This window comes from Mesoplodon bidens (assembly GCF_964165515.1).
Source record: "Mesoplodon bidens genome assembly, chromosome: 4".
NCBI classification, from domain to species: Eukaryota; Metazoa; Chordata; class Mammalia; order Artiodactyla; family Ziphiidae; genus Mesoplodon; species Mesoplodon bidens.
The window spans coordinates 27,328,837-27,352,322 of NC_138160.1; the positions used below are offsets into that span (position 1 = coordinate 27,328,837).

General features: G+C 46.3%; 2 protein-coding genes across 2 annotated transcripts in view; one reads left to right on the forward strand and one right to left on the reverse strand.

Annotated features, from left to right (window-relative positions):
- PDZD2 (PDZ domain containing 2) overlaps positions 1–21,857 on the forward strand; it is a gene marked incomplete at its 5' end in the record, with an annotated part of 246,289 nt that extends 224,432 nt beyond the window's left edge. The window contains 6 exons of the mRNA XM_081233372.1: positions 569–4,568; positions 5,448–5,565; positions 8,501–8,602; positions 10,401–10,671; positions 12,566–12,700; positions 18,216–21,857. Of these exons, the coding sequence (XP_081089498.1) occupies positions 569–4,568; positions 5,448–5,565; positions 8,501–8,602; positions 10,401–10,671; positions 12,566–12,700; positions 18,216–18,397 (4,808 nt within the window). The 3' untranslated portion in view covers positions 18,398–21,857. The remainder of the gene's footprint in view (positions 1–568; positions 4,569–5,447; positions 5,566–8,500; positions 8,603–10,400; positions 10,672–12,565; positions 12,701–18,215) is intronic.
- GOLPH3 (golgi phosphoprotein 3) overlaps positions 1–23,486 on the reverse strand; it is a 274,985-nt gene that overhangs the window by 188,299 nt on the left and 63,200 nt on the right. The window lies entirely within an intron of this gene.

The window sequence follows — 23,486 nt, forward strand, 5'->3', positions numbered from 1 at the left end:
GCTCAGGACAGGCTTCCATCTGTCTGGAGCATTCCATGTGTTTTCCCCAATTAGCCTCCTCTCCTGCACAAAGCAGTAAGGCCCTCAAGTACCTTTCTTGGACTGTTTTACTTTACTCTGTGGCTCACAACCCACGGCATGGGGCTAAACCCCGACGTGATCAGCCAGGGACTGAGAGGTCTGCAGAATCAAATAGAACAACGGCCCGACTCCTGTGGGGTTTGCCATCAGAGGGCAGATGGTGCACAGAAACCCAAGTGAAGGATTTCTGGTGTCCCCCATTCTTACAAACAACCAAAAAGGGCAGAAGCAGAGGTTCCTTCTGCCGTCCAGTCTGAGTTATTTTCGAGCCTCTAAAGCTTGGTGGTATTTGTTAGATGTGAGCACTCTGTAATTGTAGAGACAAAAACAAGCCTACATTTAGGCTGTGGGATGTCTTTCTAAAAACGACCAAAAACTTGAGGCTGTTTACAGTTTTCCACGTTTTTAATTGAGAGGTTTTCTATTTTCTCACCTCCCCCCCCGTATGTCCCCCGCCACCCACTTTCTGTTTACCTTCTCCACACAGGACCCCACGGCTCCCCAGGCCCCCTCCCTTCCCCAGGGCAGAAGGGGGCGGTGCACCCTGACCCCAGCAAGACCTCAGCGCACGCAGGGCCAGCGAGGCGACCCGAGGACCCCGGAGAGACAGAGTCACCCAGGGTGCCTGAGTCTGAGGACAGTGCATCCCCGGGGACCATGGCTACAGCTCATCCTGACCTCAGCGAGCCCGGAGCGGCCCCAGAAGCCAGCTCGCCCCGCGCCACCCGGAAGGCCGCTGCCCACAGCGGAGCGGGACCCGCGGCCGAGGGGGCATCTCCGGCCACTGCCGTGCTGTCACGAGACCTCACGACCCTGGAGAAGAGACAGGGGGTTCCGGGTCACCACAGCGAGGCTCTGCAAACCACGGGAACCCTCGTGCCTGGAAACTGCGGGGGGTCGGCTCTGCCCCAAGGAACAGACTCTGGGTCTGCAGGGGCGCTGCGGGCCGGCCCCTCCCTGCCGTCACCGAGTGACAAGGCCCCGGAGGGGTGTGGCGGTGCCTCGGGGCCCGGCTGCCCCGGGGGCAGCGGGAGCAGCCCCGTGACTGACATCGACAGGCTCCTGGAGGAGCTGGATGCTTCTGGAGCAAGGCTTCCGCCTCCCGGGAAAGGGGCCCGGCTGAGCCGGGAGCGCGCTGCCCCGGGGCCGCAGCGGGCCGAGCCGGACCCGGACTCGGGGAGCCAGGCCCCCGGCCCGAGGAGGCCCGCGGCTGCCGGTCCAGCCCCTTGCCCCCAGTGGGCCCACCAGCCTTCGGTTTTGGATTCCATCAATCCCGACAGACATTTTACTGTGAACAAAAGCTTTCTGAGCAGCTACTCTAGAAACCTCAGCAGCCTCCACGAAGACAGTACGTCGCTGTCGGGCCTGGGCGACAGCACGGAGCCGTCCCTCTCGTCCATGTACGGAGATGCCGAGGACTCGTCTTCGGACCCCGAGTCGCTCACTGAAGCCCCACGAGCTCCCGCCAGGGACAGCTGGTCCCGTCCTCGTCTTCGTCCTCGTCCTCGTGGGGCTTCTCACAAGGGAGACACGACGGAGTCTGAGGAAGAGCAGGTTGAAATCTGTGCCACGAATGGCCCCCCCGATCCACCCGCAGCCAGCGCTCCTGCCCAGGGGGCCGCCTGCCCTGCCTTCGCCAAAGCCCGGCCACCGAAGCACGGAGCCCTAAGCCAGGCGGGGGGCGACGCGGGGGGCGACGCCGGGGACGCCGCCGCCTCCGCGCCGGGAGCCTTGGGCCCAGCAGCCCCGGCCCCTCCACGGCTGCCTCTTCCCTCGGACGCGAGCTCTCGGGAGCCGGAGACGTCCGAGGCTGCACGGGCTGCCGAGGACCCCGGGGAAGCCGCCCAGCCTCCGCCCAGCCCCAGGCCTGTCCCCGGCTCCCCGGGCACCCTCAGCTCTCCTAACATGGTGAATGGTTTGGAGCATGACTGGCTGGATGACAAGACCCCGCCTGAAGAACAGGAAAGAAATGTTCACGCCACTGGAAACCGGGGCGCCCTCAGGGCGTGCGTCCCCGAGAACAGAGACCTGGCTCTGGCAAAGCTGCACATCTCCGAAGTTCAAGACCCAGACGACTTGCTGCCAAAGTCGAAACCCATCTCCAGGCGGCCCATCATGGCCTGGTTTAAAGAGATAAATAAAAGCAACCAAGGGACGCATCCCCAGAGCAAAAGTGAAACGGAACAACCCACGATGCCGGCCAGAAGGCCCGACCCCAAGGATCAGGCGCTGAGCTCCAGCCACAAGAAGGGGGTGGCTGTACGGGATAGCCCCCCTCCTCGGCTGAGTCTTGAGAATAAAGACCTGCCTAAGAAAAGTTCCATGGAAACCCTTCTGAGTACCTGTCAGAAACCCAAAGCCGGTCCTAAGCTGAAGAGACTGAGCATCAAAAGCAAAAGCAAAGTCAGCTCCGAGGCCCCAGCCACTCACCCGGGGAAGGCCGGGGCGACAGAGCACAGGAAAGCCCTCGTGTCACCCCAGTCCTCCCACAAAATGCTTTCTAAGGTGGCATCACACCGGTTCCACACAGGTGACCATGAAGAACCGGAGAGAAGTGCCGCAGCCGCCCCCCAGCCTCCCCCGTGTGTGGAGGGCAAGCTGCCCCAGGGGACCCCAGGCTCCCTGAAGCCCTCGGCATCCGACACCAGCATCAGGATGTTCATTTCGCCCTTGACCTCCCCTAAGACCCTTCCTGAGCAAGGTGCGTGTAGTAGGCTCCACCCGGCTGTGCACTCAGAACCTGACCGAGGCTGCCCGGCTGCCCCCAGATCTCCGAAGTGGGGTCCAGAGAGCAAGGCTCCCCCTGCGTCCCCTTGGCTGGTGAGTCCCATGGCACCAAGGAGTGGCGCGCCCACAGCGGCCAGCAAGCGGGAGGTCCCCCCTACCGGGGACGGCGAGCAGCCCCCGTCCAGCCAAACGGACTCAGCAGCAGAAGCCTCCCAGGCCGGAGGGACTGGTGACAAAAGAAGCAAAATAATTGCTGGTGAGCCCCTCGAAAGGACCAACCAGCTGAAAATTATTGAGATCTCTTCTGAAAGGACGCCCAAGAATGCGTATGGTGACAAGCCAGGTGAAAGTGACAGACAGGGAGGGTTCCTGGCCCAGAGCACCTGTCAGGAGAAGAGTGAATTCAGGTTCTGTCACCAGTCAGTGGACTCATCCCCAAATCACCCATTCTCACGCACGTCTCGGGCCTCCCAGGTGGAGCAGGGAGCGCAGCAATCTGTCAGCAGGGCGAAACAGACTTCCTCCTCCTCCCCGCAGCTGCGGGCTGAAAAGGCAGATCCCTGCCAGGGAAAGTCAGACCACAGGGCAGACTCCCTGGGGATGCCCAGGAACGGCACGACAGTGGGCCCGGCGCTGGGTGAGCATCCCTACTTCACGCCAAGGCCAGCAACCAGGACCTACTCCATGCCGGCCCAGTTCTCCAGCCATTTCGGCCGGGAGGGTCATGCCCTACACAGCCCAGGGCGCGCCCCCCGGGACAGCCAGATCCCTGCCACCAGTGGGGGCCTTCTCGAGGCCAAGGCGTCCAGAGGCAGTGTTCTCAGCCTGGTGAATGGACAGGGCGTGTATAGCGTAAAGCCCCTGCTGGAGACCTCGAGGAACCTTCCAACAACAGACGAAGGGGATGTCCTATCAGTGCAGGAAACAGGCTGCCTACTCACAGACAAAATCAAAGTCACCAGGAGATATTACTACTCTGAGCAGAACTGGCCCCATGAATCTACCTCATTTTTCTCTGTGAAGCAAAGGATCAAGTCTTTTGAGAACCTGGCCAATTCTGACCGGCCCATGGCCAAGTCCGGGGCCTCCCCCTTTCTGTCGGTAAGCTCCAAGCCTCCCATTGTGAGGCGGTCTTCAGGCAGCGTGGCTTCCGGGAACCTCGGCCACTCCAGTGACCCAGCAGCAAGGTCGCTGAGACGCAGCCTGAGTTCCTGCAGTGAAAGCCAAGGTGAAGGCAGCACCCTCATCCCCCCGATGACCAAGTCCCCATCCAGCATGATTCTGACAGCCTCCCGGCAGAGCCCGGTGGAGGCTGGTAACAAGGGCACTGACTCAGACCCGAAGCGATCACTTGGTCCTTCGGGAATCCCCACCCCAACGGTGACCCCAGCCTCTCCCGCCAAGAGAAACAAGTCCTCGGTGCGTCACACCCAGGCCTCACCTTTGTCCCGCTCGAAGCTCCAGGAGCTGAGAGCCCTGAGCATGCCTGACCTCGACAAGCTCTGCAGCGAGGACTTCTCGGCTGGGCCGACTGCTGTGCTCTTCAAAACCGAGCTGGAAATCGTCCCCCGGAGGTCACTTGGCTCCCCTGCTGGAGGCCTCCACGGGTCCACTGCCATTTCATGGCCCGTGAAGGGGGTGGACAGGGCCTGTCCAGGGGGAGGCAGCCCTAAAGCCACTGAGCCTGGGGCACCCAGTTCAGCCCACGATGTGGGTGAGACCCCCCAGGATCTGCCTTCCGGAAAAAGTTGGTCAGTTAAGTAAGTATCCACCCCTGCCCTTTTATGTAATTAAACTTTTTTTTGGATGGACTGGTTTTAGATTTATAGAAAAGTTGCAAAGATAGTGCAGACTTCCCCTGTACCCGTTACCCAGCTGCTTCGGATGTCAACATCTTACGTAACCACGGTCCATTTGTCAAAAGTAAGAAGTTAACGTTGGAACGACACTATTAGCTAAACAACAGACTTTATTCAGATTTCACTGAATAAATTCCACTAACGTCCCTTTTCTATTCCAGCCTCCAATTTTGGTTTTATTATCATTATTGGGAAAATACAGTGCCTGCAGGGAAGAGTGTTTGCCAAAATATTGCTCTAAAGAGAGGCTTCTATAGGCTAGGGCACTTATACAAAAGTGCCGAGAGAGAGAGAGAGAGAGAGAGAGAGAGAGAGAGAGAGAGAGAGAGAGAGAGAGAGAGGAGAGGAGAGGAGAGAGAGAGAGAGAGAGAGAGAGGTGGTTGGACAGGGAAAGCCGACACTCATGGGAGAATCGGGGCCTTTGAGGGTGACTGGAGTCAAATGGGAAATTTCTAATATGTTTTAAAATATTTCGCTGGAGCCTATAGCATATTTAATATGTCTGAAATTATCTGTTAAACTCTGGCATTGGTCTCCTAGCATCTTGGAGGGATCCCAAAATCCATAGGAATTCCCACTGCTATCGGCAGTGAAAGAAATTCCTGTTCAACATTCAGAATTCTTCCAGCAGTTTGGAGTGGGAGTTACGACCAAAAGAGAGTGTGAAAATCAGAAAATACCTGCAGTGTGGTGGAAAGGAGATCATTGTAAATGCATCCTAGCAAAACGGAGAAATTGCTTTTTTCTTTAATGTTCTTCAAATATCTTTATATTATTTAGTTTGCATCAGCTCCTGGTCTCAGCGGGGGATCAGCAAAGACTGCAGTCTGTTTTGTCATCAGCGGGGTCAAAATCTACTGTCCTAGCTCTCATTCAGGACGCGAAAGCACAATCAGAGGTGAGTGAAATACAAAAAACACAGGAAGACGGGACCGCCGCCACCTCAGTGCTCAGGCGCGTGCCACGGGCTCAGAGGGCCTGGGAGGGCCCTTCTCCGAGGGCTGTGTAGCGAGTCCTACAGCTCAGCCTGGCCTCTGTCTCACTTGCTTGTAGCTTGGTCGTCTTGAATTTTTAGGTGCCAGATTGGTGTTTTAATTCCCCAGCAGCGACGAGGTACCATCTTCCCTACCCACCCCCCGCACCTGGAGTTTGTCTGCAGTGAGTCCTCCGAATAGGACGAGGCATCCTTGAACTGTCGGGGAAGGGCTCAAGTACCTTTGTCCACCTAACTGGACATAAACTACCTGTCAAGGGAGCCACCTGCTGGGGAAATGAGACTTAACGGCTGTGTAGCACTACCCCAGCCCTAAGTGTAAGAGCTTCCAAGAAGCTGATGAGTCATTACAAGTAAAGTTTTTCAGTAAATTGGATGTGACAATAAACAACAACAAAAGAAACCATGGTCCATATCTAACCCGGAAGCACATTAATTTCTCAGAACTGTTCACTGAGATTTGAACCCTAATATATGAATATTTTCTGTCCAGAGAAGAAAAGCAAACGTGAACAGTTTCTCTTGAGTGGTAATGTACCTGGGTCACGGATATCACTCGAGAACACTGTTCCAGAAATTCTAATATTATCCAGAAGGGCTGTGACATTGGCATCTAATAAGGAATGAGCCAGAATGGAGAGGAGACGGGATGGAATAGAGACCAGTTCCTTTTAGCTTCCACTGCCTTTGGATTCTCGGGCCCTGGTTTGGGTCTGTGAAGTTAGGAAACACCTTGAGACGTACTGCGTTTTCTACTTTCAGGACGAGGGACTATTTCACCCTCTCCCTTCCTCCTTCTGTTACAAAGCATGAAAACCTTACTCTGGCATTTTGAGTCAAGATGGCTCAGTGGGTTCACACTTTGCCAGGCTTTTTGCTCCAGACATTTTACAGTTTTAGACATGAGGTGAAAACCAAAAAGCCTCAATCAGCCTCACAAGTGAGAGGCACACTGTCAGGCACCGCAGACAAAGCGGAGACTTTTTGTGTGAACAGGGCGCTGAGTGCCACGCTGGGGTCATCTTCTGGGCCTCCCTCACCCCCTCAGCCTGGTTCCATATTCACCACCAGCAGGTGTTGAAGATTATTCCTACTTTGATCAGAATGCAGCTTTCTTTTATCTCTTTTTTCTTATTGTCTTCAGTTAATTTCAGAAAGGATCTGTGAGTAGAGATCTCCTCTCTCTGCCATCTTCAGAAGTTTCCTGCCTTGCTTTTTTCCAAAGAGTATGGTCTGTAGGTGTTGAAAATGGCCCTACACACAGTGACTTCCTGTGACCTCTGGAGGTGCTGTGAGAGGTTAGAGAAAGTCAGGAAACAGCCCTGGTCTTGTGACTTCAACATGCCCAAACCTTGGAGAGCTCTTGAGGTGCTTCTAGCTTCCCTGATGCTGTGCTAATTAAGTTTCTCAAAGAGGCAACACTTGGCCTGGCAATCAGCCTCCAGCAGACTTGTATCCTCAAACACAACTGGAAAAAGAATTTGAATAAATTAGAATTTTGGTGGTATGTCCTAGAAGGCAGGAGAGTCTCATTTTCAAATACTGTCTTTGCTCCAATAAGGCATTTAAATATCTAACAGGTATTTGTTTCAGCATCAAACTTCCCAGAAGCTACAGAGAGATCACTTCCTAGACCACATGTTCCTGTTCTTGTGAGAAAGCATAGTCATCATTCTTCTCTCCAGTGAACAGTGTCTGAGCATATATATACTTGGACTTGCCCATGAAGTCAAAATCCCAGCCCCCCAAAATTCTGCAGGATATTCTAGTGTTAGCACATGGAGCTTTGGTTTGAATGAACTTCTTTAGAGAGGTGTAAAATGCTTGGGATTACTCTTTAGGACTTAACTAATAGGACTAAACACTGTTTATTTTAAATATTGGTTTCTTTCCCCAGCACAATACAGAGTTGGTTTTCTCTTCCAACATTTTCACTTTCTCTGTCAAAGCAATCCTGGAGGGTTATTATTAGATTCTTTTTCTATCACCGTGTTTGAGAACACCTTGAATTGATGGATTATAAATGACTTCATGGGAAACCTAGCAATGCAGGTCTTTAAAATGAGGCTGAATCTTATCTAGCATGTGTGTGAAGGAAGTCCAAATTCAGATTAGCCCAGCTAATTTTTTTCATTTTAAAATCTTTTTAAGCATCTAGTTAAATGCTTTTATTCCAAGCATCAATCTTTTGATTGATGCTTGGAACACAGGACAGCCTTTTGTTACTTAACCCTAGGACCCTACTAAGAATGTTCTAGTCTCAACATGAGCTGACAAATTGTTTTAATGTACTGTCTATTTTTCAGCACACTTTGTGTTTTATGACTACCAGTTCATTAATTGCACTGAAAATCCAATAAGCTGAACATGGTGGAAGGTGGGGACGTAAAACTTACGGCCTCGATGTGCTCTTGTCCTGTCTCTTGGCACCTATACTTCTCTCTCCTGCTGACAACATGGGCTTTGCTCAATTGTAGACTTAGAAAATTGTAAAGTCCCTTCATGATTGAATTATGTGCTATGATCAGATTTGGGAACACACAGTCTGGTGCTGAGAATGACTTCTAAAGTGTCCCGTGCCCCTGCCATGATCCTGGTTCATGGGACCTTCTTGGTGGTTCTAGAGCTACAGGATGGACCCTCAAAACTCCACATAAGCACCACCCAGGAGGAATGCAAGATATTCAAGATGGCCCCTCCGCTTCCAGTATTGTGTGGAAGTGCCTAAAGAACCACTGGGGTTACTGGTGACAGGCTCTGCAATACTGTGGGAGGATTGACATCAGAACTTCCTTACTCTGGCACAAGGAATATACTTGTTTCTGTTTCTTTTCACTAGAATAAAGAAGATATTTACTTCATAGTCTTGAATAAAAAAGAAGGCTCAGGTCTGGGATTCAGTGTGGCAGGAGGGACAGATGTGGAGCCAAAATCAATTGTGGTAAGTGACAATGTCGAGATGCTGTCGGAAGAGTCACTCCTGAAGCAGCCTCAGAATTTGATCAGGACAGAATTCATGTCAGTGGGTTCAAAGAATGCTGGTGTCTGTTCCCTGCCACCAAAACAAAAATAGAAAAGTGGGGAAAAAAGTAGTACATAATGTTATCATTGACAAAGAGACACAGTGTTTTTGTTTTTTTAACATCTTTATTGGAGTATAATTGCTTTACTGTGGTGTGTTAGTTTCTGGTTTATAACAAAGTGAATCAGCTATACGTATGCATATATCCCCATATCTCCCCCCTCTTGCGTCTCCCTCCCTCCCACCCTCCCTATCCCACCCCTCTAGGTGGACACAAAGCACCGAGCTGATCTCCCTGTGCTATGCGGCTACTTCCCACTAGCTATCTATTTTACATTTGGTAGTGTACATATGCCCATGCCACTCTCTCACTTCGTCCCAGCTTACCCTTCCCCTCCCCATGTCCTCAAGTCCATTTTCTATGTCTCCATCTTTATTCCTGTCCTGCCCCTAGGTTCTTCAGAACTTTTTTTTTAGATTCCATATATATGTGTTAGCATACGGTATTTGTTTTTCTCTTTCTGACTTAATTCACTCTGTATGACACACTCTAGGTCCATCCACCTCACTACAAATGACTCAATTTCGTTTCTTTTTATGGCTGGGTAATATTCCATTGTATATATGTGCCACATCTTCTTTATCCATTCATCTGCTGATGGACACTTAGGTAATTTCCATGTCCTGGCTATTGTAAATAGAGCTGCAATGAACATTGTGGTACGTGACTCTTTTTGAATTATGGTTTTCTCAGGGTACATGCCCAGTAGTGGGATTGCTGGGTTGTATGGTAATTCTATTTTTAGTTTTTTAAGGAACCTCCATACTGTTCTCCATAGTGGCTGTATCAATTTACATTCCCAACAACAGTGCAAGAGGGTGCCCTTTTCTCCACACCCTCTCCAGCATTTACTGTTTGTAGATTTTTTGATGATGGCCATTCTGACTGGTGTGAGGTGATACCTCATTGTAGTTTTGATTTGCATTAAGAGACGCACTTTTAACACATAGCGAGTGACCTTTAAGATGATGATACATATAAACACAGTTGCCTATATCCTCATATTCACTTAAACATTTTATTGGTTTAAGCATTGGAAGGACATTAGAACTAACGGACCAAAACTTGCATTTGCTTATAAATCACTTTTCTCAAAATCAAAAACTTAAAATTTTATATCACTCAAAGGCCTTTGAAATCACTAGGGAGGCCACCTTCCTTGGACGAAACCCAGTCCTGTTCATCTTCCTACTCTTATGGCCCCGTGGAGTGCCAGACACATCTGAGATGCTAGCAAGAATGGAGTAAAAATGTGTTGAGGTGCTGGTACTGACACTTTTAACCCCATTCCTCACACAGAATGTTTTGTTTTTATGGGGTTTTTTGCGGTACGCGGGCCTCTCACTGTTGTGGCCTCTCCCGCTGCGGAGCACAGGCTCCGGACGCGCAGGCTCAGCGGCCATGGCTCACGGGCCCAGCCGCTTCGCGGCATGTGGGATCTTCCCGGACCGGGGCACGAACCCGTGTCCCCTGCATTGGCAGGCGGACTCTCAACCACTGCGCCACCAGGGAAGCCCACACGGAACGTTTTTGATAAACCAAGTGTGTGTATGATTTAGAAAACTTGCCATTAGATAGTTCCTTTACTACAAATTTGCCCTTTTGCTTTTACTGGAGGCCATAAATGAACTTGGCTTTTGTCCTCTCCTGTCCCAGATCCACAGGGTGTTTTCTCAGGGGGCAGCTTCTCAGGAAGGGACCGTGAGCCGAGGGGATTTCCTTCTGTCAGTCAACGGCGCCTCATTGGCTGGCTTAGCCCACGGGGATGTCCTGAAGTTTCTGCACCAGGCACAGCTGTACAAAGACGTCCTCGTGGTCATCAAGAAAGGGAGTGAGCGGCCCAGGCCCTCCATCAGGCAGGAGCCTCCCGTGGCCAATGGGAAGGGCTCGCTGTCCAGAAAGACCAGCCCCCTGGAGCCTGGAACAGGTAAGGTACCAGTTCCACAACCAGCAGGGGCCTGAGCTATTTGTAATGACTTTGCTGAGAATGGCATTGATTCCATTGAACAAATGAGAAACTCTTCCTGTCCAGATGCCTCCACAGTGTCGGGGGGGTTCTCAGTCTCCCCTCTGCTCTGTTGTCTTGCTCTCATTCTTCTAGAAAGCTAAAGCCCTTCCCAGGACAGGGAAATACCTTATTTATCAGACCTTGTCATGCTCACCTTTGCCCTTGCACTGTCTCAACTGTTTGGTGTATTTTTTTTTCTTCTCTTTTTTTTGGGGTGGGGCGGACCACATGGCTTGTGAGATCTTAGTTCCCCGATCAGGGGTTGAACCCCAGGCCCTGGCAGTGAAAGCGCTGAGTCTTAACCACAGCACTGACAGGGAATTCCCTGTTTGGTGTATTTTCAGTGGGATCCTGGAAACGTAACCTGTCAAAGGAAACCACTGGGCACTTAGTCCTAACAGCTTTCATAGTTTTTAAGACTCAGGAACTCAGATATGGAAGAGTATCCCGAAATTTATAATCATTAAGTGTTCCTGTGGCACCTTCAGGGCATCTGGCTTTGAACCAACCTCTACAAAGTTATCAGATTGCAAGCACATTCAGGGCTTAAACTTATTTCTTCGTATTCCTATTCCTTAAGATCCCCCTGCCCGGGGCTGTAGCAGATCCTATGCAATTATGCCTTAGCATGCATTGAGAGCAGCCCACTTGGGGCTTGGTGCAGTCGGCCTGGTGCAGTCGGCCTGGTGCAGTCGGCTTGGTGCAGTCGGCCTGGTGCAGTAGGCTTGGTGTTAGAGGCACCTGGGAAGCTTTTAAAAATCCTGATCCCTAGGAAATCCTCCAGCTCAATTAAGTCAAACTCTGAGGGGTGTGGGTGGTGGGATGGGGGACCAGCATCCATGTCTTCTTAAGGTTCCCCAGGTGATTCCAGTATGGGCCCGTTTTCCCGTTTAACTGTAAGTAAAATGACCTACTGAAAAACGGTGCTGCTCCCACTGCTAGTAAGTTTCTTTCAGACCATGTGGAGTGGCCTTCTTTAAACCACAAGAATGGACTGGCTGTTACATTCAAAGGCAGGGATTCTGGCTTGGCCTCAACCCCACGTGGACAGTTTAATCTGTTTGTGGTCCTTCCCCTGCCTCCCAAGCAATTAAGTGCCCTTTCCACTGGACTCAGACATCCTTCACTGATACAGCGAGCAAGTAAGGGAAACAAAAGGCAAGTTTGCAATCCCTACTCAGACCCCCAAGATGGACCCCAGCCCAGCCTCTCCACACTAGCACACAAAGGAGGCACAGGCTCGTTGCTATGAAGCAGGCATCACCAAGGAAACGCTCTCCCCACAGTGGAGCCAGGAGATGGCAACGAAGGCAGCTAGTGTGTGATGCAGACAGACAACCAGAGGCAGGGGTACCCCTCACAGGAGCAGAAGGGGAAGGAAGGAAGCTCTAGGTCTCATGCGAGGCCTGGCATTTGGGTGTTGCAGGTTGTCAGTACCAGGCTGTGATGCTCTGCTGCCGTCGGCTGCCAAGGTTGGCAGGAAATCAAATCTGATTCCCCAAGCGTGACTTCAGTCTTCACTGAGATGTGCACCGGACTATCTGGGGTTGACAAGAGCAGTTTGGCTTCTGGGGATTTCTGCTTGGGCATAAATGCCTTCTCTGTGCTTGCAGAAGGTGCTTAGGGGGGCAAGGGACAGCAGGAGCACAGCTCTAGATTTGAGAGGGCAACCCTAAAGTTGGTCTCAAATGTCGTTATCAGCACTTCAAGGTAGACGGGACCCGAGGGTGCCTGGGGAACACACTTGGGGGCACCAGGCAGGAGGGGCTGCGGTTCCCTGTCATCATCATCTTTACGAACACTGTCGCTGCAGGGAGAAGCACAGGTGCACACGAGGCTCTGTGTGTTGAAGTGCTGAAGACCTCGGCTGGGCTGGGACTGAGTCTGGATGGAGGGAAATCGTCTATGTCTGGAGATGGGCCCCTGTTCATTAAAAGAGTGTACAAAGGTAATGTTCTGCTGCCTAGTACCAGTTTTCTCTGTGTGTATGTCAGTGCCTTCCATCTGGAAATCAAATTTGTTTTAAAAAATCTGCAATGTGTTTAATGCTCTGTGATATACAGGGTTTACTGTGTGTCAGCCCTGTTGTGAGCATTTTACACGTTTTAACTCATGTCATCCACATGACAGTTCTATAGGATGGGTACTATTATTATCATCCCTGTCTTACAAAGAAGAAACTGAGCCACAGGGGAGTTATACAGGCACCTAAGGTCACACAGATTAAGTGGCAGAATCAGGCTTGAACCCAGGCTCCAGAGACTGTGCCCCCAACCTCAGTACTGTATCCCCTAACTCCATGCTCCTGTCTTCGTGTTCTTACTTACGATTAGCTGTTATGGATGTGAACACAGCAAGCTAAGTAATGCCATCAGAATTGCCAGTCAGGGGTACTTAACATTGGTCAAGGTCATATTCACTTAAAACTGCAAATACTGGATTTCAAGAAAGTAATATGGGAGCAGTAGATATCATTGAAATAGTTGGTAGATATGAGGTCTCTTCAAGAACTTAAATAATGCATTTTATGATCTTGGACAGTTCTCAGAATTATCTCTTCGGGTCCCTGAGCTGAGCAATTACATTAACAATATAATTATACTAATGATATATTTATATATACACATATATGCTGATTATATATCCTATTATATGTAATATTTTATATTACATAATACTGTTTCATATATTCAATATATATTTATACATATATACTGATACTGTTAATATAATTCAGCGGAAGAGATTTTTGGCAACTGTCCAATATCATAAAATGAATTTTTCAAGTGTATAAAGAGATTTCGTATCTGCCAACTAGTCCAATGATATCTACGGCTCCCGTCTACTTTCTTCCAGTCTAGCACACACTCAGACTGTAAATGGGTGGCAGCCAGAAACATGCTGTTTGCTCATGGTCCCTGGGGCAAGCATAGGACAGGCGTAAATCAGAAGCCAGGCCTCTGCTGTGTGTGATATCTAGACTCATGGTACCAGGGTAAAGGGAAAACCCTATACATGTTAACTGGACAGCAGTAGGACACAGAAAGCCAAGCTAAGGCAAGCATGAAACTGTTTGACTATAAGAGCACTCTGAAGCCAGGGCTCTAAAACAAAGTGTACAAAGTACATGAGGAAATCGCCAACAGACACAATAAACAAGAAAGTCCATTAAAAAATTAAGGCAGGAATATTAGCCATGAAACAAGACAAGAGGGTATTCAAAAGAAACAGGCAGATATGTTACAACAGATACACACACCCAGAGAAGCCCATTAGCAAAAAGGCAGTCAAATATATTTTTAAATTAATAAATAGAATTAAGAAGTATACTAAATCCTTACAAAGAGAGAATTTATAAAAATCAAGAAAGAAGAAACCATAAAAACTGCAGCACAAGGGAAAAAAGAGATAAAAATTACAAAAGGGTGATGAGCGATGAGGAGTGCCAGAAAAAGAAAAAAAAAAAAAGAATGCGAGAAAGGAAATATATGGAGAAGTCATGACTATTGAAAAACAATACGAGTATTCAGGCTGAAAATTCTCATCAAGGGCAAAACAGGATGAATTTTATAGAAACCCAAACCTTGATGTATCACAATAAAGTTTCAAAATATAAAGAACTTAAAAAGCACACAGAAAGTTTGCAGCTTGCTCACAAAGGCAGGACAATCAGACTGGCAGCATGAATGCCGGGAAACAGAATAACCTTCAGAGGACTGAGCCTAAAACAGCAAGATGGAGGTGTTTAGGACACACAGTGAAAGGTGCCGGAGTCACCGCCACTGTCATCAGTCACAGGACACGCAGCCTCTGCAGGCCAAGAAGCTCACGGCTTAAAAAGGATTTTCTGGCCTGTGAGCCAAACAACCAGAAGCTGAAGGTGGCTAAAGCAGCAGCCCAGGTGGAGACTGGGAGGCCAGGCCCAGGAATCCCATGGAATCTGCAGCACTGAAGTGGAGAAGTAGCCCCATGGGAGATAAGCATCCCCCAGATCTCCTTCCAGCAGAGCAAGGACAATGTCCTGGGTAACTTCCTGGCCTTTGTCTCTAGCATCTGGCTAGAAATCCATCAAACTATATAAATGGATAGAGAGGAAGAATTGATAGAAAGAAGCACCTGCTCCACAGAGGAGCATTTCCAGTGCCCTTGTGTGCAGGCCTGCAGATTTACTCTTGGGAAAAGGCATTCAAGGATTTCTGAATATTATACAGATCCCTCCCCTTCACTCTTTTTGGAGACTGGTAAATCTAGTTTCTCCGTAGAGGCTTAGAGCTCTGCCCAAAGATTTCATCATCTTACCTTTATTTCATACTTACAACTTTAAGTACAGGTACAGGTTTTCTGTTTATCTTGGTTTCCTGTGCCTTTTAGCTCAAACACCGAAAGCAGTATAGCAATCTTCAATTTCTTGCATCAATCTAATACAAAAAAATTCTTTGAATAATAAGTGAATTTAGTATCATATTTCCCTAAAGCTCTCTGGAAGGTCAGGGATTTTACTGATGAAAAAAATGCAGTAAACAGTTATTTGTAACCTCTTGTGTGAAGCGGCAGCCATCCAGGTAGAACACTGTCACTACTAATATCTGGGCTGCTTTTAAAAAAAATTTTTTTTTTTTTTACTATGTTTGGGCTGCTTTTAGGATGTTTTTGTATTCAACATTTTACCAAGAATATCAGTTAATACAATAAGACAAGAAAAAGATAAGAGGTATAAAGACTGGAAATATAGGAATACAATTCATCATTATTGGCAAACTGTATGTTCTTCCTGACTGAAAAAATCTAAGAGAATCAAATGTGAAGCCAATATAAATAGCTCACCAAGATCGCTGAATTCACAATCAACATACAAAAAAAAAAAAATCAATAGAATTTCCTATATATCAGCAATAACCATTATTTAAAAACCCTATAGGGAAGATTCTACAACACAATACACATCATGAAAGAATATATATATATATATATATATATATATATATATATATATAAAATGTTTAACTTCTATATGGCAAAAAATTTCACAAAAACACATCGTGAAAGAATACATATGTAAAATGTTTAACTTCTATATGGCAAAAAATTATATCATAAATAAAATCGAAGTGACTGACTACAAGATATTTACAATGTATTTAATCAACAAAAGGCTAATTCCAGGATATATAAAGAACTATAATTCAATAAGAAAAATACTTGGGACTTCCCTGGCGGTCCAGTGGTTGGGACTCCATGCTTCCACTGCAGGGGGCACGGGTTCAATCCCTGGTTAGTGAACTAAGATCCCACAAGCCACACAGCGTGGCTGAGAAAAAAAGAAAAATACTAAATAAAGAGAAAATCTGGGTAAAGGAAATGAACAGAAAATAGAAAAAGTTAAAACCTAAATGGTCAAGAAATATAGGGAAGGTCACTCAAACTTATATTAGTTATTGGGTGAAAATTATAACTATTAGGAATCATCTTTTTAAAATCAGGTTGGCCATAAGTAAGAAATCTCATAATATGATGTGTTGGCAAGACGTAGGGAAAGGAGAACACTCATACTTGCTGGCAGGAGTATAAACAATGGTTCCTCTCTCTGGGGAAAAATTTGGCAGTGCTTGCTAAAATGGAAGCTATAAAACAGTTTAAATTTCTATCTGTAGCAAAATGATGAGTAAAATGTATTACATCCATAAAAAGAAAAACTATATAGCAATTCAAGAAGCAAGTTAGTGCTATATCCATTAACCGGGACCAGCTCAAAAACAGGGCTGAACGGGGAAAAAAGGCTAAACGCAGATTCAGTGTTGTATGATACCAATTCACAGTAACGACCGTAAGGAACCTAAGAGTGTGTCACAGGAAAACTATGCAAGACCTTTTTGGAAAAAAGATAAAAGTGTTCTAAATTTTTCTTAAAACCTCAATAAATGGAGACAGACATAGCCTGATCAAATTAGTTAGGATTCTCCTTGGCCCCACGTAATAGAAAACCCCAAATAACAATGGTTTAAAGAAAAGTTTATTTCTCTCTCGTGTATAAGAAGTCCAAAAGTTGGCACTACCTTTGGTCTGAACAGTACTGAGTGGTTCATCAAGGACTTTCATCTGCTTCATCTCATTAGATCCCTGTAATAACCTAGTGAGGGAACGAGACAGGCTAACACCATTTTGCAGATGAGAAAACTGAGGTTTCAGGACACCTGTAACTTGCTTGAAGTCACATACTTGAGCCCAAGCCAGTCTGACTGCCTGCAGGTATTCAACGTGCTTTCCCCTAACTCACAGCCTCCTGCTTGGGTTGGTGGGAAGCCCACCTCCTCAGACCCAGATGAACACTCAAGAAAATTCTTTCATTTCACAAATCTGCTTGAGGCCTTTGGTAATATTCCTAGAACGGGAAATATGCTAACGCAGTATAATTGGGCATGTCACACAACAGTGCTTTGGTACTTCCAAAAATGTGTATCTTGAGAAAGCACTGACGGGGACTGAATCAGTCTCTTTGCTCCCACTGTAGGACTGGTAACGGTGAAGGCTCACCTCTTTTCCGATGACAGCATCTGCCTCTGTCATTAACAACATAAAATGTTTTTGTCCTTGAGTGGGTTGCATTTGAACTTTCTTCCAGCTATATTTTTTTATTTTCAATCTTTATAATCAACTATAATTACATGTGTATTGATATCAAATAATATTAAACAGTGATTTTCAGGACTTTGGAACGAAGTAGATTTATCTGCTCAGTGTTTTGAGATCTAATTAAAAGATTTCTGAGGAAATTATTTTCAAACTTGGGAATTTTTCTCTTTTAATGTCCTTTCTTCCGTAAGATGAAAAGATGCCTGCACAGCCAGTGTGTGTTTCATCAATACGATTGTTTTAGATGTGCATGTGCAAGAAAGTAAATAGAAAAGGGCGTAAACTTGTGTTTTTTCCAAAGCTCATAATCTTGCTCTAACATACCCAGAGCTGTAGTGTAGAAATCTGTGTAAGTGTAAATTTTGTGTAAGTGATAATTTAAGTAATCTCCACAGTCATTGCTGAGCAGGTAATCACATTCTCAGCATGTGGATATATCAGACTATATTTGTTAACGAGTAGAAGTTGAACTTGTTTTATTGGCCATTTGGATTTTTTTGGTGTGTTCTTTATTGATTTGGAGTTCTTTAGCTTGGCTAGATATTAACCCTAATGTTTCATTTTATTTGTCGACTAAATACAATGAAAATATCTTCCCGTAGTCAGTTGCTTATGTTTTGGGGAAAGAGGGGTTACAGATTTGAATTTTTTATGTAGTCAAATTTCTTTGTTGGGGTATTTGCTTTGTGCGTCTTGTTTAAGAAAAATTTCCCCCTCCGAAGAATACAGGCACATGGTTTAGAGATATTTCTCACTTAAGTTTTTCATTTACCTGGACTTTATTCTGGATATTGTGAAAGTACCAAACTGTTATTCTGTGTTTATTCTCTCAGGTGGTGCTGCTGAGCAAGCGGGAACCATAGAAGCTGGAGATGAAATTCTTGCCATTAATGGGAAATCCCTGGTTGGGCTCATGCACTTCGATGCCTGGAATATTATGAAGTCTGTCCCAGAGGGACCTGTGCAGTTAGTAATTAGAAAGCACAGGAATTCTTCATGCAACAAGCACTGGTAGTGACACTAGTTGCGCTTGTCACATTTTTTATTAATCAGAATCTCCTTTTCTCAGTTCCCTTCTTTCTTTAGCAAATCAGAATGACTTCTCTAAACAATGGGTTCCTGAAACAACACAGAAGCGCTGGTGTGGCAAGGACGATAAAACAGACAACTCTCCAGTTTTTTACTCACACATGAAGCAGCAGCAATGGAGCTGAACTCTGCCTGGATCACCTAGGCCAGGAGGGTTCCTTCCGTTCCAGTGCCTGACCCCAGACACCTTCTATGTTTCCTGATGGGGACACAAGATGCGGCATGCCCTTCGTCACTTGAAACGTTTAGTGAGACCTCCGCATCCTTCTGGCCACCTCTCCCAACACACTCCATCCTGGCAACTAGGGAGGCTAACAAAGTCTGAGGGGCAACACAAGTGTCACAACTAAAAAGGACTACAGTTTTATATAATTTTGTAAGTAAGTAAATGACAGAATGCTTTTAGGCGCACTCAGTGGAAGGAGGTCTGTATGTTATCCTGAAAAGAAAATGAGACTTGAAAAAAGAAAATCAATTATGACCTAATGGTTAGGCTGAGCTCAGGAATTATCCAAAAATGAAAAAGCAAAATACAGAAAGTGGTATTTTTAGTGAGTGTAATGTGCAACGTATGGCTGCATAGTTTAACTAACTCGGTGGTTATTGATCACCGTGAAGTGTTGATCACGATCGAAAAGTGTACGTCATAAGGCAATTTTACGGGAATGCAGTTGTGATAAACTGTACTAAATAGCTGTGAACTTTGCTGCTTAGAATGAGCAGAAAGTTCCAGCTCTGAAAGCACCTTGTGTCTAGTTTGGAACTTGTCTTGAATAAATATTTGAATTCAAGACTGGTCAACAAAAGAGCAGGCAAAAATATCATTGTCACTGAGTTTCCATTTCTATATTTTATAGATCCAACCACTAATTTAAAGTTTTAGAAATCAATTATCTTTTTAGTGTCCTTGGATTTATAATCCCAACAGAGGAACTTAAAATAATCCTTTTAGGGGACTTTCTTTTCTTTGGCTGATTTTTTTTTCCCCTTTCTCTTCTCAACAAGCTTAAGAAATGTAACATTTCTAAGCACTGGATCTATTTTCCTGACCTGGGTGTAATGGCATAGCTCTGCAGTGACTGAAGTTTTTGCTCTTTTTGTTTTCCTGTTTTGCAAATTCTTCCTTTTGCCAAAAATGTTTCCCAGCAGAACACTGTTGTGACTCACGCTTGCTTGTGACACTCGTCCCAGCTGCCCTCCTTCTGAAGCACAAGCTTCTTCTCAGTAACTGTTCCCATTCCACGTGCTCTTCCTCGTCACAAAACTGGCTCTTCTCCCTCGTACTGTACCTTCTTTTCTTGAAACCCAAATGCTCGTCAGCGTCATTTACCGAAACATAATAAGAAGGTGGAAAACGAGGGTGAGTCAGTCTTTCAAGGTAAAGGAGCAGAACTGCATAGTTACAAGCCACATCCTCGGTGGTGCAGGCCAGCTGAGTCCTGGGAATACGGGTGAGGTTGCATACCTGCGTGCATGGTGACGCTAAGGTTTTATGTCGGCGATTTCTTTAATTAACCTATTTCTGAGTGACTAATCCCAGTAAACCTCTGTGGAGCTGGCCCAGAGAGGTTCTCAGATGGGAGTGAAATATCTGGCTGGTGTGAGCCGAGATTTCTCATTTTTAAACAGGTTATACAAAAGAGAATGTAGTTCAGGAGTTAGCTAGAAAGACCTGATTAATTTAGCTTCTACTTTTCACTACTACAGTTCCAAGTAGGATACTATAGGCAGTCAGTGCAAGGTGCATGCTAGATTGTTTTTAAGTCTCTGGGGTCAGCTTTGTGGCTTCTGCTTTCTTGCCTAAATGATGAGAGACACTTTAAGTCAACACTGAAAACGATTTTTTGCCTCCACTCTTCCAGCTGTGCCTACCTAGAAATGCACAGCCCTGTGTGACAGACAGGAGTTTCTGAAGCAGCGGAAGGGTCTCCTTCTAAGAGTTCCTAATCCCCTTAGCTGAAGACTGCAAGGGTAGCCCTCTGGTCACTGGACTATATTCACGTCATCAGCCATTTCCAGTGGACCTTGCCAGAAGGGTTCCCTTGGAATTTGACAATTGGAATTGAAGGGAGGAAGCAAAAGCTACACTTTGACCCTAAGATAGGAAGCTATTTATTTGTCGTCAGTGTTCAAGGCATGACTAGTATTTCTAATTACTCTAATAAACTCCCAAACTTCCTGACATGAACACTAATGGTATTGTCCTACTAAAACTTGCATTGTTTTGGTTTTTAAACTGGTCCGTCATCCACAATAAGCTATGATGGTAACTGTGTTATAACATGTAAATCGTAGTTACAAGCATATACCGTGAAGGTTGAAGTAGGCTGGGTTTCATTTCTATTGTCCCATTACACAGCTCATTTAATTTTAGGGTTGACTTTTAGTTGGCACCACACCTGTTGTATGATATTATACATTATCCTTTATTTATGTAAAATAAAATGCCTTATATATTATTAAAGAGTAAGTGCAATAATATGAAATAGCCTGTACATTTTTAAAATGTTGTCGCCAAGTTATATAAATCCACGTCTCTATAAACAACCTTTTTTAAGTAATTTTAAAAAAATAAACACTGTTTACTACTTGTTTTTTTGTTTGTTTAGTTCTGCATCTATAGAATAACCTTTTAAACCATCAAGCTAAGAAATGGTGATCACCTAAATGGGTGAGAGGGACAAAGGCAAAAGAAGTCAACCACTCTTCTTCCATGGCCACACCCAGGATCTGACACAATCCAAACCCATTCCACCTCTGAGATCTTAAGATCAAACATCTCAAGCCTTTACCAGCTCCTGACCTTCTGGAGCTTACTCCCCTTCCTCCTGGTTCTGCTTCAATTTCAACAGGCCCTCCAATCCCTAGGCAACTGGCAATTTTCTCCGCTTCAGAATCCCCACCCGTGTTTCCTTCCCTTCTCTATTTAGACTAGACCCCACGGTAGAGGACAACAATTGCCCTCCAGCCCATAGGCACACGGCTCCCTCGCCCCGTGTAATCCAGGATCCTTCCAACCAGCCAGCCTCTTGGTGCCTACGTGCCTATTCCTAAAGAAAAATCTCACAACTACTCATAGTGATTTGCTATAAATTCATGGCTTCCGACCTCAACTGGACTCTGGATGCTACTTGGCAATTGTTTCCTTGTCAGTTTTTTTCTCTCATTCTTCAAAATGAATACATTCTTCATTTTTCCTAAAATCCCTACCCATTCACCACTCCCTCCCCGCAAATACTTGGATGATCTGGGATCTTATTTCACAGAGTGAAATAAAAAGCATCTATTTTAGGCTGTTTTGGTTTTCAGATGCAGACGCCAAACTAGAGTAGCCCAAGGGAAGAAGGCAAAACGGCATCTCACAGAAACCCCAGAACAGAACTCAGTATATGACCAGGCCTCAGCGACGGGAGGAACTCGGGGTCTCATGGGTTGTCACTCAGTGCCCCCCACTGGCAGGGCTCCACTGCTGTTTGTGGGTCTGTTTCTGCAGACCCGCTTCTCCTCCCTCCACTAGCTGGCAGCCTTATCCCCAATTCCTCACACCTTTACTTAGAAACCGATGAATGCTATTTTGCTATAATTTTAGCCCCATTCTATGTCACAGAATTTCTCTGGACATACAGGCTGCTGCCTGCCTAATTTTCCATATATCCTCCAAAAATTAAGATTCTGATTGGCTCAGTCCACTGCTACACTTGGGTAGAACTTTTTCCTGGGGGAGAGTTTTAATACACTATAGAAATAGCCACAGGGACTTCCCTAGTGGCACAGTGATTAAGAACCCGCCTGCCAATGCAGGGGACACGGGTTCGAGCCCTGGTCCGGAAGATCCCACATGCTGCGGAGCAACTAAGTCCGTGCGCCACAACTACTGAGCCCACGTGCCGCAACTACGGAAGCCCACGCGCCTAGAGCCCGTGCTCTGCAACAAGAGAAGCCACCGCAATGAGAAGCCTGTGCACCACAATGAAGAGTAGCCCCCACTCGCCGCAACTAGAGAAAGCCCACCTACAGCAATGAAGACCCAACACAGCCAAAAATAAATAAATAAATAAAAATTTTTTAAAAAGAAAGAAATAGCCACAAACCCATTCTATGAACGTTGAAGGCTACATACCAGGTACAATAAATAAAACCTGAGACCAAACTGAAGGAGAACAATGAAATGGGATACAATTCTCTCTGAATGTGAGAAAGCAAAGATGGTATGAAATGAGAGTTGTGAAGAATATCAGAATGTCACCAAAACCCTCAACTTGAAGAAAGGGAATTACAGAAGGTAAGCCCCAGAAAAAGCAGGAAGCACCCAGAATCAGAGCCATTTCCACTCCTCAGAATGGTAGGGAAGGTGAAGTTAAAGGGGAGGCTCATTTTGATTTTCCCAGGCACCTGGTCGGCCTCAGCAGGTCAGAGGAGTTAACAGGGAAGGAATGGTCTGATCTGAGGGGAGCCCCTACCACATATGTTCCTGAAACCAAAGGGCTCAACTGATCCATTCAGAGTTCAGCAGCCTCTGCTCACCCAACCCCGTAAAAGCCACACCAAGCACCGATCACAGCCTTCTTCTCGATCCCCCCAAAGCAGCTGAGTAGATCTGAATAAAGATTAAAATCATCTGGTATCCAACTTTCCTCTCTCATCCTAAGGGAGGAGCTGAATGATGCTTAAACACAGAGCTCTGAAGTATCCATTACTGACCAAATGGCAGGCTTCAGGAGAACCCCACCTTCCCCATTAAACAGGCTCAGCAAGGGCCCTTCTCGTGAATACCAAGCCGGGAAAGGTGGGGGAGGGTGTTGAAACATAGTATGCAAAAGGCAGATAAAAAAAATAATTTGGACAACTACCTTAGGAATCAAAAGAAAATCATAAACACAAACTGATTCATATTCTCAATGCACTCAAAGAGAATGTGGCTTCTAAGAAGCACAAGATCAAAGAAGAGATAAGAAAATCAAATGAGATTAATGTGGATCTAGTAGAACTAAAAAGAACCTGAGGAGACCACCTTA